This window comes from Eublepharis macularius, chromosome 5, assembly GCF_028583425.1.
Source record: "Eublepharis macularius isolate TG4126 chromosome 5, MPM_Emac_v1.0, whole genome shotgun sequence".
NCBI classification, from domain to species: domain Eukaryota; kingdom Metazoa; phylum Chordata; class Lepidosauria; order Squamata; family Eublepharidae; genus Eublepharis; species Eublepharis macularius.
Genome location: NC_072794.1, coordinates 8,186,143 through 8,202,205, shown reverse-complemented (window position 1 = coordinate 8,202,205; position 16,063 = coordinate 8,186,143). Strand labels below are relative to the sequence as shown.

Below are 16,063 nucleotides of genomic sequence, written 5' to 3'. Positions count from 1 at the left end.
TGAGGCTTTTTAGGCTTTCAGTGTATATTAGGATTATGGGTACTGATTTCTGGCCTCTGGTGTGTGTGTTTGTAAACTACTGTCCCTCCAGAGAAAGGTGGGATATAACAATCCTTTTATAAATATCTCTTCCTTTGCTTCCCTCTGGCTTTCTAGGAAGCAAGTCCTGGGAACCAAGGTGGATGCTGAACGAGATGGAGTCAAGGTTCCCATGACACTGGCAGAATATTGCGTGAAAACAAAGACTCCTGCGCCAGATGAAGGCTCCGACCTCTTTTATGACGACTATTACGAGGATGATGAGATGGATGATGAAGTTGACAGTTGCTATGGCGATGAGGATGACTCGGGCAACGAGGAGTCTTGATGAGGGATCCCTCCTGCGGCCCCTCCCCGTACAGCTGCCTCCTGCTGCTGCTTCTGAGAGTAGCAATAAACTTTCTTGACTTTTTTTTTGTACTTGAACCCAGGAGGCAATAACCGGCTGAGACTTGGAACCTTGTTTAGCCCTGAGACAAAACTCTCTACCTCAAAAAAGGGAGACTTGGCTTCCACTTGAACAGGGGGGGGAGGGGGGGTGCTTGGCAACTTGGCTTAAGGTGCCCTTGGGGTTCTGCAGTTTTGTTTCCTCCAGTTGGGAGAGTGGAAAGAGGAGGGTAGCAGTTCCTACAAACCTATCCCTGGTTGCTGCTTGAAATCAAGCCGATATTTCTACTGGCATTAAGGAAATTTCAAAGGTTGTTGCCACCCCACGAGGATAGTCGATGGCACAGTGTCTTCATGTGCGTGCTATTTTTTTAAATGTCCGATTGCTTTGGGAGAATTCTCAGCAAGGGCTGTTTAGGAAAGCAGGGTGAGGAGAATAGGTGGTTGAGCACATTGGCTGTAGTTTTAACTAGCCTGTTCTGTGAGTTTTTTTTTCTTTTTTCAAGGCATTTATAAGATAATTCTAGCATTGAAGCCCTACTGAAATTGCAGTGCCACTTTCAGCCACTGGAGTGCACTTGTGTCTTGCTGCCAAGTTCTGGATGGTCTAAATTCCTTTCTTGCTTGGGGGGCGGGATTCAGCCCCCAACTTTTGTTTTGGTGGGGCTTGTTTGCAACTGGGATATGGGAAGCAGCCAGAGGGGCTGTTGGAAAGAGGTGGGAGTTCATGGGCAGACAATGATAGGGGGAGGGAAAGCTTTGTTATCAACACAGGGTGGGAGTTCTTGCTTTTTGGTCTTAGTTTTTTTTCTTCTTGATTTTGAAACTATTTAATAAAAGGACTTTGAAAGGAAAATCTATACGGATGCCTGGCACAGCCCATGTGCTGCCTACAGTAGGGGTAGGATGTAAGGTTGTATATCTATACAGATAGTATGGCTTGTTTGTTTACTCCCAGAGGTTTTCAAGGTGATGGTCCCCTATGCAGGGTTTGGGGCTCACTTTACAAGAACCAGGCCTGTTGTCTCACTGTCTTGTTTTGTGTGCTTTAAAAGACACCCCTGTGTCCCAAATTTTGGGGGCAGTCAGCACCAGGCTAAATGTCTATAGATTGTCAATTTCCTCCACGGAAGATCTGTGATCTTCTGTTGTTACCTGAGTTCCACAGTGCCCTTTAATTTTCCTGTGGGCAGTCAGCACCAGGCAGCCTGTATCCAGTTATTGGTCTTCTCACTGATAAACTTCCAGGTACTCCAGGCTTATCCAGGACCCACGAAGTGAGTCACTGCCCTATAAGTGGGCCTCAGTCTTTGGCAGTGTTCTGGACATCTAATATAGTCATGGTTCCATGAACACTGAAAGCATGTAAAAAAAAAAAAGGATACTATATAGAAGCACTCGGCGAGAAGGTTCCCTATCAATAAAATCCTCGCAGTCATTAACCTAGTAACCCTCAGAATAAAAGTAGGCAGTAAAAATCAGGAAGGTGGAAAAATCATGTATACAACGAAAATCAATCAGAGGTCTGAGAGAACAAATCTGTTCTCATTTGATGCATGCGATCATACTGTTTGGCAAACAGGGAGTTCCAGATCTGATGATCCGTTGTGGAGAAGGCTCAGTGTGTAGTGACTGTCAATCTTTCTTGCAGAGCAGGCACCCCACAGAAGATCTTAATATCGGGGTCTCCGGCCTTTTTGAGCCTGCAGACACCTTTAGAACTCCTGACACAGGGTGGTGGGTACCACCATAAGATGGCTGCGGCAGCAGATAAAGCCAACCACAAAATGGCAGGAATTGAAATTATGCATAACTTGCAGTATTGCTTCAACATTTCAGGAAGAAACGCCCTTTAAAATGAACATGTTTAAAAACATTTTCTTGCATATTCACAACTTCAGTCAAGATCCTTGTGCTTTGGTGGCAGCTACTGCCAAATCTGCTTAGCCAGTCAGAAGCCCTGCTGAGCCCTACCTGGCTTGTCCCACTTTCTAAAAACACTCCGGCACCAGGACAGGTGTTGTGCATCATAGTGCCCACAGGCACCACGTTGGGGGACCCCTTTCTTAACCTAGCCACCCAGAGTGACAAGCAAAGCTTGAAAGCCTTCTCAGTGGTATGAGAATGACAGCACAGGCCACAATGTGTACATCTATCCTTTTGTGAGACGGGGGGTGTATTGTGCTAGAGTATATCTGTGGGCTTCTTATTAGCCATAAGAATCTTTCGTGAAAAGAATTAGCTCCAAATTACTAGTGAGGGCCAGTTAGCTACTAAGTCCTGCAGAAGTTACTGGGTGGCTGCAAAGTGATTTTCAGTAGAACAGAACCTGCTTTCTGTGTCGGGGCACAGGTTTGGAGGTGTGTGCAATAAGGACTGTGCGCACACACGCAAGACTTCCTTTCCTTTGCATCTGGGTAATTGCCACTAGCATGCAAACAAGGGACACCAGGTAAAAGGTTTTCAGAGTCAGAGAACATGGGCTGAAAGCAAGTATTTGAACCTCAGGATTGAGCTATATTTGCTCAACTAACTAACCTTGCTGGATTCCAGGCTTTGGCTTGGCCAGATCTTGCTGGGTCAGAAGCCACAGGGGCAGGCTTGGGAATGCAGCCTTCCAGGGGAAACAGTACGCCTCCCTCTTAATTGGCTTGTGTTCCAGATCATGAAGTTTGGAGGGATGCCTTGAATTTCTTGCAGCTGAATTGATTTTCAGAGCCAAGCTGCAGTTGTAATTCTCTGGGTTTTTCTGATTCTCTAGTGTCTTCTGCTGCTTTTTATTGGGTGTGGGTAACCAAGCAGAGGTTGTTCAAACAGAAGACTCCACTGAACGTCTGACTGGCTTGGATCCGTGAAGACAAAATGCACCAAAAGCGCCTCTGTCTGTGCCGTAACTTGTGCTTAGAAGAGCTGTTGGCACAGGCCATTTTCTCAGTAACTGGCCCAGCCTGTGGCTATCCGGTGTCCTTGTACTTCACCTGCCAGGCACTTTTAGCCTCAGGCAGGAGCAAAAGTGAATTATTCTAATTTTGCATTGCCTTGGGGCCCAGATGTGTGCCATAACAGTGCATGCACTGACAGGCTCTGCTTAGTTGGAGGCAGTGGTGATAATGATGTGTGTATTGCCTCATTTTGACAATCGACAAGGCTAAAATTCTGAAGGCAGTAGAATTTGGGGTGAGTAGCAAACCACCCCAAAACAAAGTTTAAGTGGAAGGCCCATCTAGTGTGTGCTTCTGTCAAGTGCTGTGTACCAGCTGTTCCTGTTCCCACTGCATTCGCATAGAAGCACACAGAAAGTGATAAACCACTTGTTCATCGTAATGCCTTCTGTGCAGCCCCACACGGGAATGGTGCATGCACAGGCCTGGCCCATGCATGCACAGTTCACGTGTCTGCACAGAACACTCCATGAAGAAGAGTCACAAGTCCAACCCTGTTTTCATCATCGTGTGTTCTCTGCAGGCACACATGGGAATTCTACATGCACACGTCAGGCCTGCACATTTCCCATGCGTGCCTGCCCAGAACACTACTTGATGAACAACCCTTACAGGTAGGCGCATCCCTGTTTTCTGGGGTAGACTTTTACTTCCCATGGAGGCTCTACTTAACTGAGGGATGGGTTATCTACCTTCACCTGACTTGTCTTTGCGCCTCCCCACGTCGCCTTTTTTTTATTAAAAAGCCCTTCTTGCAATGGAAACACCAAAGGCGTTTCCGTATTTTTAAAATCTAAATTTCCGTGAGTCAGCTCGGTTCCAAATAAAATGTACGTCTTTTGCACGGAACAAAGAGTTCTATTGGGGTGGTCAGGGCAATGTCTGAAGGTCGCGCCTGCCTGGGCAGGTCACGTAGCAGCCGCGTGGTTGGCTGCCTAGGAGAGCGGAGGGGCGCGGACAGCGGAGACGGGGGCAGGAGAGGGGTGGGCGTGGCCAGGCTGATCCTGGTTCTGATTGGTTCGAACTCGTGCTTGTTGGGAACGGGTAGCCGACAGAAGCCGTTTCGTGCTCTGATTGGTTGAAGGGGGTTGCCTCGCGGACGTGACAGACCTCGCAGGAGGGCGTGACACAATTCTCACCCGTTTCCGGCCTTTTATTTCTGAGGGAGAGCGGGCTCTGCGCCCTTCTGCTTTCCGATTGGCTGCTCCTCTTTAGCCGATCGAACGTCTCGTTTTCTCGTCACAATAGCAAAAGCCGATTGGACAAGCCGCCTGCCATTGACAGTTTGCGCGATTCCCTCCCCTAAGTCCTCTGGCCCCCTTTTCGTTTCCGTCCTTGATTGGGCCAGCAGCGCGCCCTTCGCCTTCCCTTCCGCCAATCATTCCGTTCGTACCTTTCCCTTTCTCCCGCTGATTGGCTGGCTTCCTCCGCCGCCTCTCGCGTCCTCGCGCCGTCCTTTTCCCTCCCCTCAGACGCTAAAGGCAGAGCGAGCGGCTGATCGGTGGCTGCGGGAGGGAAGACGAAGGAGCCGAGATGGCTGTCCGGATGGTGGCAGTAGCACTGGGCGCTTTGCTCTGCTTCGCCCGCGGGGCCTCCGGGGCAGGTAAAGCGGGGGAAGCCGGCAGGGGGAGGGCCCAGGGCAGGGGACCGATCCCCCCTCAGCCGCCGGGACTCGCAGGGTGACCTTCAGCCGGTCTCGGTCGTGAGGGGGAGGGGATACTCAGTCGCTGCCCTCAACTGCGGGGAAGAGCGGGGCGGTTAAAACGGGCGGGTGAGAGAGGGATCGGGGTGCCAACCTCCAGGGGGTAGCGGGAGATCTCGGAATTATAACTGATCTTCAGGCGACGGAGATCAGCTCCCCTGGAGAAAATGTTTCTGATTCAGAGTGGGGTGCTCTAAGGCTTTCTAGCTTTGTAGGGTGGACTCCATGGCATAATAATGATGTTGATAATAGCATTCGATTTATATGCCGCCCTTCAGAACGGTTTATAAAGTGTGTTATTACTATCCCCACAACATTTTCCATCTGCTGAGGATCCCCTCCAACCCGCCTCCCCCCTCAAATCCCCAAGTATTTCTCAGTCTGGAACTGGCAGCCCTCGGGGGCTGATGGCTTCACCTTCACAACAGCAATGATGGCTTTTAAAAGGTTGAGAACACAAACTGAGAGGCACTGGAGGAGACACATGAGTTTATAAGAGTTTTCTAGAAAAACCCTTTAAATGTATTAGCAAAGACTGAGTGTGGCCCCATTAGGAGCCACGGAATTTCCACGGCTGTGTCATTGTAAAAAGAAGAAAACGAAAAAGGAAGGGGTGGGCTGGAGGAAGAATGATTCTAAGATATTGTAAGCATCGCTTGGGGGCAAGTGCAAGCATCATGTTTGGGCTGGTGGGAGCAGGGTGTGTGTGGGGGGGGGGTTAACATAAATTATTACAGAGAATAGCAGTCCAGTGGTGCGATGGGATACCAGCCAAAGAACTGCCCCTTGGTAGTTATAAGAATCTCACTTTTGCTTAGAAACGGCGCCCAGAAGAAGTTTAGATTGGTAGCTGTGTTGATCTTCAGTAGAACAGCAGGATTTGAGTCCAATGGCATCTTTCCAGGGTATGAGCTTTTGAGAGTCAGAGCTCTCTCTTTCAGATCCCTGGAAGTATCTGAATCCCCAAGTATCTGAAGAAGGGAGCTTTGCCTCTCCAAAGCTTGCACCCTGAAAATCTTGTGAGTCTCTAAGGTGCCACTGGACTCCAGTCCTGCTGTTCTACTGCAGATTGACACCGCTACCTACGTGAAACTATTACAGTGAAAACAGCTTGTGGCTTTTAAAAAGCGAGCTTGTTTATTATGATAGAACCAAAGTGCCATTCTAAGCCTCAAAAGCTTATGCCTCAGTCTGTCTTTAAAGTACTGCATCCTCTTTTGTATAATCCCCATCAGTAAGGCTCAAGTCGCCATGATGAGGAAAGTAGATAAACAGGCTTTTCTGCCTCTCCTCCGGTGTCCTCGAGTGCTGAACTGTGCTTTTCTCCATTGAGAGCAGAAGGTCTCTATGCTCATACGAGATAAAGGAAAAGGGAGTTGGGTTGAGCTCCTATTGCTCTCCCAGCCATTGGGGGGGGGGGTGCTATCTGCATAACTTTCTCTGGGTTGTAGGATTTGAGTCCAGTGGCACCTTAGAAACCACCAAGATATACAGGGTAGTTCTGACTCTTTTAGGGAGCTTTACTCTTGAAAGCTTATACCCTGAAAATCTTGTTGGTCTCCAAGATGCCACTGAACTCAAATCCTGTTTTTTTTTACCTGCCTAAAACTCTTGTCTTTAAAAAAAAATTATATAAGTGTTGTTTAAACAGTTGTTTAAAAAGCTTACCAGCACACCAGGCATCCTTTCTTCCTTGCCCCAGTTTTGAGTGAGGTTGTTGTCCAGTTAACAATTAACACAGTCTTTAACCAATGATGTCTACATTTTTCAAGCCTTCTGTTCCAAGTGCTTAATATGAGGCAATATGTGGAAACAAAAGCTGGCTGCATTATTGGAAAAAGAGGCTGTGTTTTGTTCCCCACTGCATCGTGTGCATGCAGGCTTGAGAGCAGTGGGAAACATTTTGGTGGCTGTAAAAGAGAGAGGAGTTACCTTTACCACTTCTCAAATACCAATGGTAATGTGGCAGAAAAGCATTATCAGTCTGGCTAGTAAATTTGCATCCCACTTTACTTCATTTCATCTTCACTTCTGAAATAGGCTAGCCTGAGAGAAAGTGACCCAGTGAACTAAGTAGGAATTTGAAGACAGATTACAGCTCAACACTCCCACCATTTGTGCTATACTGGCTCCCTTGACAGAGCAGGACACAGGGTGGCTTAGATGAAGGGTCTGACACAAGGTTTTTTGCAAGAGATAATGAGAGAATGATGTCCAGCCATAGCTGGGGGAGGGAAATGGGGAGGGATTTCGGGCACACTGGAAAGAACAGAGTGGTGTGATCCCCCCCCACCCAGTTTTGAGGGGAAAGAACATGGATCAGTGGGGAAGAAAATGGATCAGCACAAGATGGGGAAGAGGTAAGAACTCCAGTCAACTGCAAGATCAAAGAGTAGGGGGGATTGGGGTAGAATGGTGATGGAGGAAGTAGAATGGTGGTAGGAAATAGTTTTAAACAGAGCTTTTTTTCTGGGAAAAGAGGGTGGAACTCAGGACTGCACAATGACATCACTTTGGGTCAGCTGGAACAAGAGGGGAGTTTTTTAAAGTTTAAATCGCCCTCAGCGAAAATGGTCACATGGCTGGTGGCCCCGCCCCCTGATCTCCAGACAGAGGGGAGTTTAGACTGCAATCTAAACTCTGTCTGGAGATCAGGGGGTGGGGCCACTGGCCATGTGACCATTTTCAAGAGGTACCGGAACTCCGTTCCACCGCATTCCTGCTGAAAAAAAGCCCTGGTTTTAAGGCAACAATAGGAGATGTTGAGGAGGTCGTACCAGCTCGGTGATGGGAATAATAGCGCCCGCCCCCCTCCATGTTGAGTTGAAAGAAGGACCAGCTGGGAGGGGACTAGGTGAGAGTGTTACGCAAGAAGGAGACATCATCAAAATGAGGCATCATGGAAGATGGAATTTCCCCACAAACAGAGGCTGCAAAAAGTAGAAATGGGAGTGATGAGGAAAGGAAGCTTGCAGCCTGGCAAATAGCTGTGAGGGATCCCCTCCCCTTATTGCTGAAAGATTAGATTAGCACACAGGCCTGCAGCAGGGGCCTCCAGTATTAAGTGAGGGTTTGCTAGGAGTTGCCCGTTCCTCAGAATGAGGAGGGGGTGGCGAAGCCTTCCTGGATGTTCAGAGAGGTTTACTGGAAGATGTGTTGGTATCCTCTGATCACGTGTGGAGGTGAATTCTGCTCCAAAATTCTGCTCTGATCATGTGAGGAGGTGAATTCTGCTCCAAAAAGAGTTTAGGGTGCGATGAGATCCATCATTCTTAACATGGGCAAATGTGGGAGGGATGGGAGTGTAGAGGAATCATTGTGGCCTTCAACATTTAGTGGGTGGGTATAGAGGATAAGGACAGAGGGCATGCCTCGTGCATTTGTGGGAGGTGAAGCTACAAAGGTCTGCTGTCATCTAGAACCTCAAGCAAGACTTTGTCTGTATTCTGTTGTGTGCAAAAATGTCTCTAGGTGTCTTACCTTTTTGTGGATGGGATACCAGCCTAAGAAATGCCCTGTAGTAGTTAAAAGAATCTCTCTTTTGCATGGAAACAACCCCTCTTTTGCCTGGAAATAGGAAGTTTGGTCTGCATTAGAACAGCAAAATTTGAATCCAGTGGCTCCTTAGGGACCAACAAGCTTTTCAGAGTGTAAGTTTTCGAGAGTGATTTGGTTCTTGAACGCTTACACTCTTAAAGTCTTGTTGGTCTCTAAAGGATGTTGAAGGGAGTACCAGCATACATTTTAACAGGGCTCTTCACTTCCTTAAAAGTAATTTTGTTTTTCTCCCTATTGTCTTCTCATGGGGCAGTGAATTCTCTTTAAAGGTTATACTTGCTATTTTTGTTGCAAAGCAGCTTGATCCTGTTCTCCCTCCTCCCCACCTCTGTTATTCAGGGTTTTTCTCTCTCTTGTGTTCTTGCTAAGTAATGGGCTGAAGGTGTTTATTAGCTTGCATAAAACTTCATAGTTGTAAAAAAGAACTAGATTTTCAGACTCTAAAGCAGGACTTGGCAACTTTTTGGCCCAAGTGCTGGAAAAAAACAGACAGGTATAGTGTGCTTGGTTTGTGGGTTAACAAATGGTGCAATCCTAAGTAGAGTTACCCCCTTCTAATTCCATTTAAGTCAAAGGGCTTAGAACAACGTAACTCTCCTTAGGATTGTGCTGAAAGTGTGCATGTGGGGAGGGAGTAGAGACAAAGGAGGTCATCTTGTCCAAACACACTTGAGAGCAAGCCTGCATGGCACTGTCACAACCTCAGGAACTGAGACCCAGCTGGATGCAGATCAGGGGCATAAGCCATGTTAGTTGCCAGTAATGCTGCCAATTCCTGTGGTTTGTTTGTGTTGCTTCAGTGGAGGACTAGCAGCACCAAGTGCTGAGCCAAGTGATCTCCTGTGCTAATATTCAGCACATATGCAGGAGATTCTCTACCCTTGCTCTAAAGCTCCCATGCAATTTGATAATCTCCCAGTGGCATCCATATCTTTTGTAGACATTGTTAAGCACTTGCCATGTGTTACACTAGTTGAATAGCAGAGGCCTTCATTCATAATGATCTCGGTAAGCCCTGTTCTCGGATCCCATGATACTTTTATAATCTTCAGTTGGTTCTGAAGCTGTTTTTAATAGCCTATGGTCTGAGAGATGCAGGCAATGATTAGTAGTGAAACCCCAGGGGAATAAAGACATTGCACACAGTTTTTTCTGGATTCTATGGTGACTGTGTATTTAGATTACCTGTGGTCTCCAGATTGAAACTATAATATAGCATGTTATTCAAAGTTTGGGCTTGGTGCTGAATCTATAAGGCAACCCCTGTCTCCATATTTTGTTAATCCTGAAGAAATATCCTCTGCCTAGTCAGATTCCCCAAGCCACACATAAGCATGCATTAAAAGGAGTTGAGAGTGAGGAAGAACCTTTTATTTTAAAAAAAATCATTTCCCATCTCCTTTTCATGAGTTCAAGGGGATTGACAGCCAGCCTGCTTCAATATCTTGCAGATGCATACCTCTGCACATTTATAGCAGAGTAGAGACAAAGGAAGCAAACCCCACACCCATCCTATTTGTGTTCAGGTTCCTCACTGCAGAAGATTCTCACTGACTACAGCATCCAGGCCAGTGGCTGTTTTTAAAACTGCATTTAGGAACAACTGTATTATTAGAATGAAGACTCTTTATAAATTTTGAGAGAGCTTATTAAAATACGTATGCTATCACAGTAATAGTTTTAGTTCTGGTCCTGTGATTAGAAACTTGTGTTTTTCCTTTAGACCTCCGTCTTGGCAGCTACCTTTATGTTCTCACTACCCATCTAGTTATTCTGTGTTTTGTTTAGCATAGTAAACTTTAATACCCAGTGAAGCTCCTCAGGATTAAGGGCCAGTAAATGTGTCTGGTATTTAATCTGCTCGCATCTATGATTCTTTTTCATGAGAAGCTTAGAATGTGTCTTATTTTTGCAACTCTGACTCATCTTACCACTCCCCTTCAGCTGCCCTCTCCAAAACTTTATTCTGCAAGAGGCGTTTTGGTGTATCTCAATGTAATGTAGGTTGTTGGTTGATATTTCTAGGCTTCTTGTTGAATGCATGAAAAACTGCAGTTTGCTTGCATCTAGTTCCATGTTGCTCGTTCCTGTAAGGCACATGTTGCATGAGGAATTGAAATGGAAGGAAAAGCCCTTAACACAGGTTGTGGCCCTTTTGGAGACTTCATGGAAACTCTGAAACTCTTTTCTGACTACACAACATATAGAGTGTCTAAGCCAGGACCTTTGGTCAGCATTGCCTCCATATTGTGGAACGTCAGTGACATCAACAGTTTATTTTTTAAAATATATTTTTAGGTATATAGGTATTTTTATATATAGGTGTGTGTGTGTGTGTGTGTGTTTAATTGTATTTTAGTTATAGATAGAAAATAAGAAAGAGCAAGAAGATAGAAAAAGATAGAAAAAAATTTACACATTTCATTATGCTTGCTTATATCAGCATACTATTTCTCCAAATCTCGTATTTTATCTTAACACGTCTTTAACTGATTTCTAGAAATTCATACCATATTGCCTTTCTATTGCATTTCAGTGTCTATATTTATCTTGGATCAATTTGTAGAAGGGAGTCCATGGAACAGAAAAGTCTTCTTCCATTTGTCTTTTCATTAATGAAGTTAACTTGACCATTTCTGCAGTTTCCATTATTTTTCGCTATTAATTCCTCTTGCTGAGGTATTATTGGACGTTTTTTCGCTAATAGAATTCTGGCCGCTGTTATATGAATTGTGAGATGCTTCTGTTCTTTGTTCATGTCCGGCGTACAGTTTAACAAAAATGTGTCTGGTTTATGGGGAATTGAAATCTGTAAAACAGCTTGTAACAACATATGCACCGTTATCCAAAATCTATGTACCTCATTACAGGACCACCACATACAAAAAAATGTCCCTGTATGTTTCTCACATTTCCAACACTTATTTGGCATATTTTTATATATTTTAGCCAGTCTATCTGGTGTTAAGTACCATCTGTAAAACATCTTGTATAAATTCTCCTTAAATGCGACAGACTTTGTAATTTTAACATTCACTTTCTGTATCTTATTCCATTGTGCCAAATCAATATTATGCCCTAAGTCCTGTGCCCATAAAGTTTTACCCTTTTCCACCCCTAGTGACATCAACAGTTTAGTTGGATGATTCCATTGCAGGCACTGACCTCTGCATGCAAGCCAGGAGATTAATGTTTGATTAGACCAGTATTTTAGCAGATCATTAGCTTAGCTTAACTCTGAGAATGTACATATGACACAGCTTTATATGACATACCTTCCGGCATTTATTGGAACAAAACAATGAAAGTCTAGAGTTGTGTAATGGAAACCGAGCAGCTTTATTGAGAAACGGCAAATACCTTGTTGATTTGTTGTGTGTAATTCTTGATATCGTAGAGGTTCACATTGGTTTAAATTATTCATAGATGCCCCACCATCCATTATCAGCCAAGGCTGCAGTAATGGTTCCACTCACTGGTCTAATCCACTCAGAGAAGTATAGCTAAATATCTGAAGCTGCTTATCTGTTAGACTGTTGGTTCATTTATCCCCTCAATTAGCTCCAGAATTTCAAGCAGAAATCTTCTCTAGCGTTGCCATCTGGGGTCTTTATCTGGAGATGCCAGGGCTTGAACCTGGGGTCTTCTGCTGGCAGATCATGCATTCCACTACTGGGCAGTAACCCCTTCTCTGGGAAACCTGCCATCATCTTTCCGTCATTCCCTTGTAGATCCACTGTTGGCCCTTGTTTTGGTTCTGATTAAATTTTACTTGTTCTCTCATCTCTCTGTGCCATCTCAGCCAATTGTGGTGTTTATGGAAGATAAGGAGTATTGAAGTTCAAACATGTTTTCATGGGAAATGAGTGCTCTTGATTCCTGTTGTCCTGCATAGATGTGCATGGTTGAATTACCAGCCCTTTGAGTTATATTGTCGAAGGCTTTCACGGCCGGAGAACGATGGTTGTTGTTCACTGTATCCTGAGGAGGTTCTTTTGCATATGGATTGGTGCTTGATGTGCTAATCTTCTCTGCAGGGCTATTGTCGGGTATAGAGTGTTTTGTTAGCCTGGTGTTTTTCAGAACTGGAAACCATGCTCTATTCATTCTTAAAGTCTCTTCTTTCCTGTTGAAATTGTGCTTATGCTTACGAATTTCAATGGATTCCCTGTGCGGTCTGACAAAGTAGTTGGAAGTGTTGTCAAGTATTTTAGTGTCCTGGAATAGGATACTGTGTCCTGTTTGAGTTAGGCTATGTTCAGCCACTGCTGAACACAGCTTACAAACATTATTCAGACCCACCAGAAAAATACAACAGATGCTACGTTCAGCAAAAGACAGCAGAGACCCCCTCACCTGTGCAGGAGTATACCATATACCCTGCAGCTGTGGACAAGTTTACATCGGGACCACAAAGCATAGCATCCAGACAAGAATAAAAGAACATGAAAGACACTGCAGACTTGGCCATCCTGAAAAATCAGCAAGCACCAATCCATATGCAAAAGAACCTCCTCAGGATACAGTGAAGCCTCCCCCCATTAGCATTCCACACCCTGGGAAACTCTTACAGGATGACTCAGCTCAACCCCACCCCTCCTGCCAACATCTTTTCCACACTGTGACACTGAGAGATCTCTGTCTTTTGGTGCTACACCTCTGAAGATGCCAGCCACAGCTGATGGCGAAACGTCAGGAACTACAATGCCAAGACCATGGCAATACAGCCCAGAAAACCCACAACAACCATCATTTGAGTTATGTTGGTAAGGAAAGGAGCATTGTGCTTGATTATCCCTTAGGCTGGCTCTGTTATGGAGCAAAATGGTGCCGCAGATGGCAGTTTTGGGGTGCAGTTAAATGGGAGCAAATTGTCATTAACTGATTGTATTCCTGTTATTTTTGATTGAGAGACCCTTCCAGGATTTCCTACCTTTGGCTCCAGAATTCTCTGGCTGACGCTAACAATTTTTGTAGGAACATAAAAACTCCACTCAGTTAAAAAAAATTCTCATTCCTATCTATACTAAGCTGGGTGTGGAGAAACAAGGTTAAAAAGTCTTCAGTCTGGGTTTTTCCCCCCAGCTTAATCTGTTTGGAATGCTCTCTCAGCCCTGCAGTGCCAAGGAGAAAATATAGTTAGCTAGATTTAATCAGAATACTTACTGCCTAAAACATGAACATACTATTCTCTGCCCTAGGCATGCAACATTCATGTTTAGGATGCATTTTTTGACTGGCAAGTAGAATTGTGCACCTCTGGTTTCCTGGACTATTCAATGTATTTACATCCCAAGGCATGGTTTTTGAAGGTGCATGATGTAGCAAACTTGCAGAATCAAAGTGCCTAAATGGGATGCTGACTGAAATCCACCGAAGAAAGGCAGGATATACAAATCAAATGTAATATTTGAGCTAGTTTGTTCATCAACTTTTGATTGCTGTACTATAAACGAGCTGCAATTTGGAAGGGAGGAAGTACCACATGGTGTCTAAAAAAAATCAAAGCCATTGTTTTGCATGTGTTAAAGGAAATTACACTTTGCCTGAATCAGCTGTAAAAAGATGACTATATCTGCCTTATAGTATCTGCAAAAGATGACTTTGTTTTGAAGCCAATGAGTAGGTACATGTTCTCCCTTTGGGATAGAGTATGAGCTGGGTGTAAAGAATCCAGGAAACCTGTATGCACCCCAGACAGTCCTTTCCTTTTGATATAACTTGTGTAGTGGCTAGAGTGATGGACTTAAGATCTGGGAGACCCAAGTTCGGTTCCCTGCTCTGCCTTGGAAGGTTGCTGGGTGACTCTGGGCCAGTTACATACTCTCAGCCTAAGCTCACGGGTTTATTGTGAGGAAAAAATGGAGGCGAGGAGAATGATGTAAGCCACTTTTGGTCCTCACTGGGGTGAAAGGCAGGGTATAAATGAAGTAAAAAAAAATTAAAAATAGTCCAGGAATTGATGAAAACCAAGCAAGCTTGCATTTTACAGTTACAGAGGATATGGCCAGAACATGCACCAGCAAAAGCAAATTCTGCATAAATTGCAGAGCTGAACGTGCAGAAATATTCAGCCCTCCTGGGATTGCAGGTGAGGTAGTTGCATTTCAGAGAAGTAAAAATAAAAACCTTCCATGCTTGTAGAAAACTAGTATGGTGGGAAGGAGGTTAGACTAGAAAAATACTACCTGTTTAACACATGTGCTTACGGCTAAACTCTGTGTAATGTACTTTGTGTTAGAGAAAATCATAGACCTGTTACTTACTTACCAGTTCACAGATCTTGCTTGTCGTTGCTCCTGGCTGGAAATCCACTGTGGACACATTTGGAACTCTTACCTTTAGCTTGCTCCTTATTTTAATATATCTTGTTTGGAAAACAGGACTGCTATTTTAAACTCTCCCCCATGTGGATTCCAGGTTTTGTTGGGAGCTGGAAATGTCAGCTGGGTTGCCTAATTAGACTGACCTCTGAAAGAGATGGCTCCTTTTAGCTTGTTGAGCATAATTATGTAGGAACTTGTACTTCAGTGACCTTGTGAACAAAGTTTTCTTTTTAAATTTTATAAACTACCACTACTTGGAGAAGACTTCAGTTAAAATATGGCTGGAGCTCTTTAGTTTGCGGGTAGGCAACCTTTTTGGCCCCAAAACAGATACCTCAGAAGGTGCCAGTGTGCCAGAAAATAAAAGGGGGCAAGAGTGAGGTTTGGCAGTTGTACTTGGCTAGATGTACTGGGAGTAAGCTGAGCTGCAGCGTGAGCCAGTGCCTCCAGGGTCACCTCAGACCAAACCAGCAGCTGCCCAGATCTAGGAGACATGAGCAAGTCCTGCCTGTTGCATTGTGTCAGATTGCCAGCCCCAGGGGCATTGCTGGGGTCAGTGCTCGGGTAGAGAACAGGACCTGAGTGCCAAGCAAAACGGCCTGGCAGGTCACTGTTTTGGCACATGCTGGGGATTGCCTGGCATTTCTTTAGTTCTTGATGTTCTGTTGCACAAGACACAGGGGCCATCATTAGTTGTGCGAAATCTTCAGTTCTGCCTATTAAACAATCTGCTTGCTCTGTTTGATAGGTAAAGGGGAACTTTAAGACTAGAAAACTATTTAGGACATAACCATTCCCTTTAAAGAAGGCTTAAATTACAGTGGTGCTTTAGGAAGACAATATAATAATTCTAAAAGGGAAAAACCATTAGACATTGAAACGCTTTAATTTAGTTTTGCAGTTGATATCACGAACCAAATGTCAGGTGGTAGTATATTGCTCCTCAAAAGAGGAGCAATATAACTTCAGTTTTCTCTCCTAACTGACAATCTAATTGAATATATAGCTCATTTGTTCATTCAGCAAAGGTTAGACTTGTCTGTGAAAGGTGAGGCATATATCCAGGTAGGTTAATAGATCTATAAAAGGTTAGCAAATGCCTATCCCAT

At 44.7% G+C, this 16,063-nt stretch overlaps 2 protein-coding genes across 2 annotated transcripts in view; both read left to right on the top strand.

Annotated features, from left to right (window-relative positions):
- CDC34 (cell division cycle 34, ubiqiutin conjugating enzyme) overlaps nt 1–1,274 on the top strand; it is a 30,138-nt gene extending 28,864 nt beyond the window's left edge. The window contains exon 5 of the mRNA XM_054979110.1: nt 157–1,274. Coding sequence (XP_054835085.1) covers nt 157–367 — 211 coding nt within the window. The 3' untranslated portion in view covers nt 368–1,274. The remainder of the gene's footprint in view (nt 1–156) is intronic.
- A 3,543-nt stretch (nt 1,275–4,817) lies between these two features.
- Nucleotides 4,818–16,063, top strand: part of BSG (basigin (Ok blood group)) — a 60,160-nt gene continuing 48,914 nt past the window's right edge. Inside the window, exon 1 of the mRNA XM_054981594.1 lies at nt 4,818–4,971. Coding sequence (XP_054837569.1) covers nt 4,902–4,971 — 70 coding nt within the window. The 5' untranslated portion in view covers nt 4,818–4,901. The remainder of the gene's footprint in view (nt 4,972–16,063) is intronic.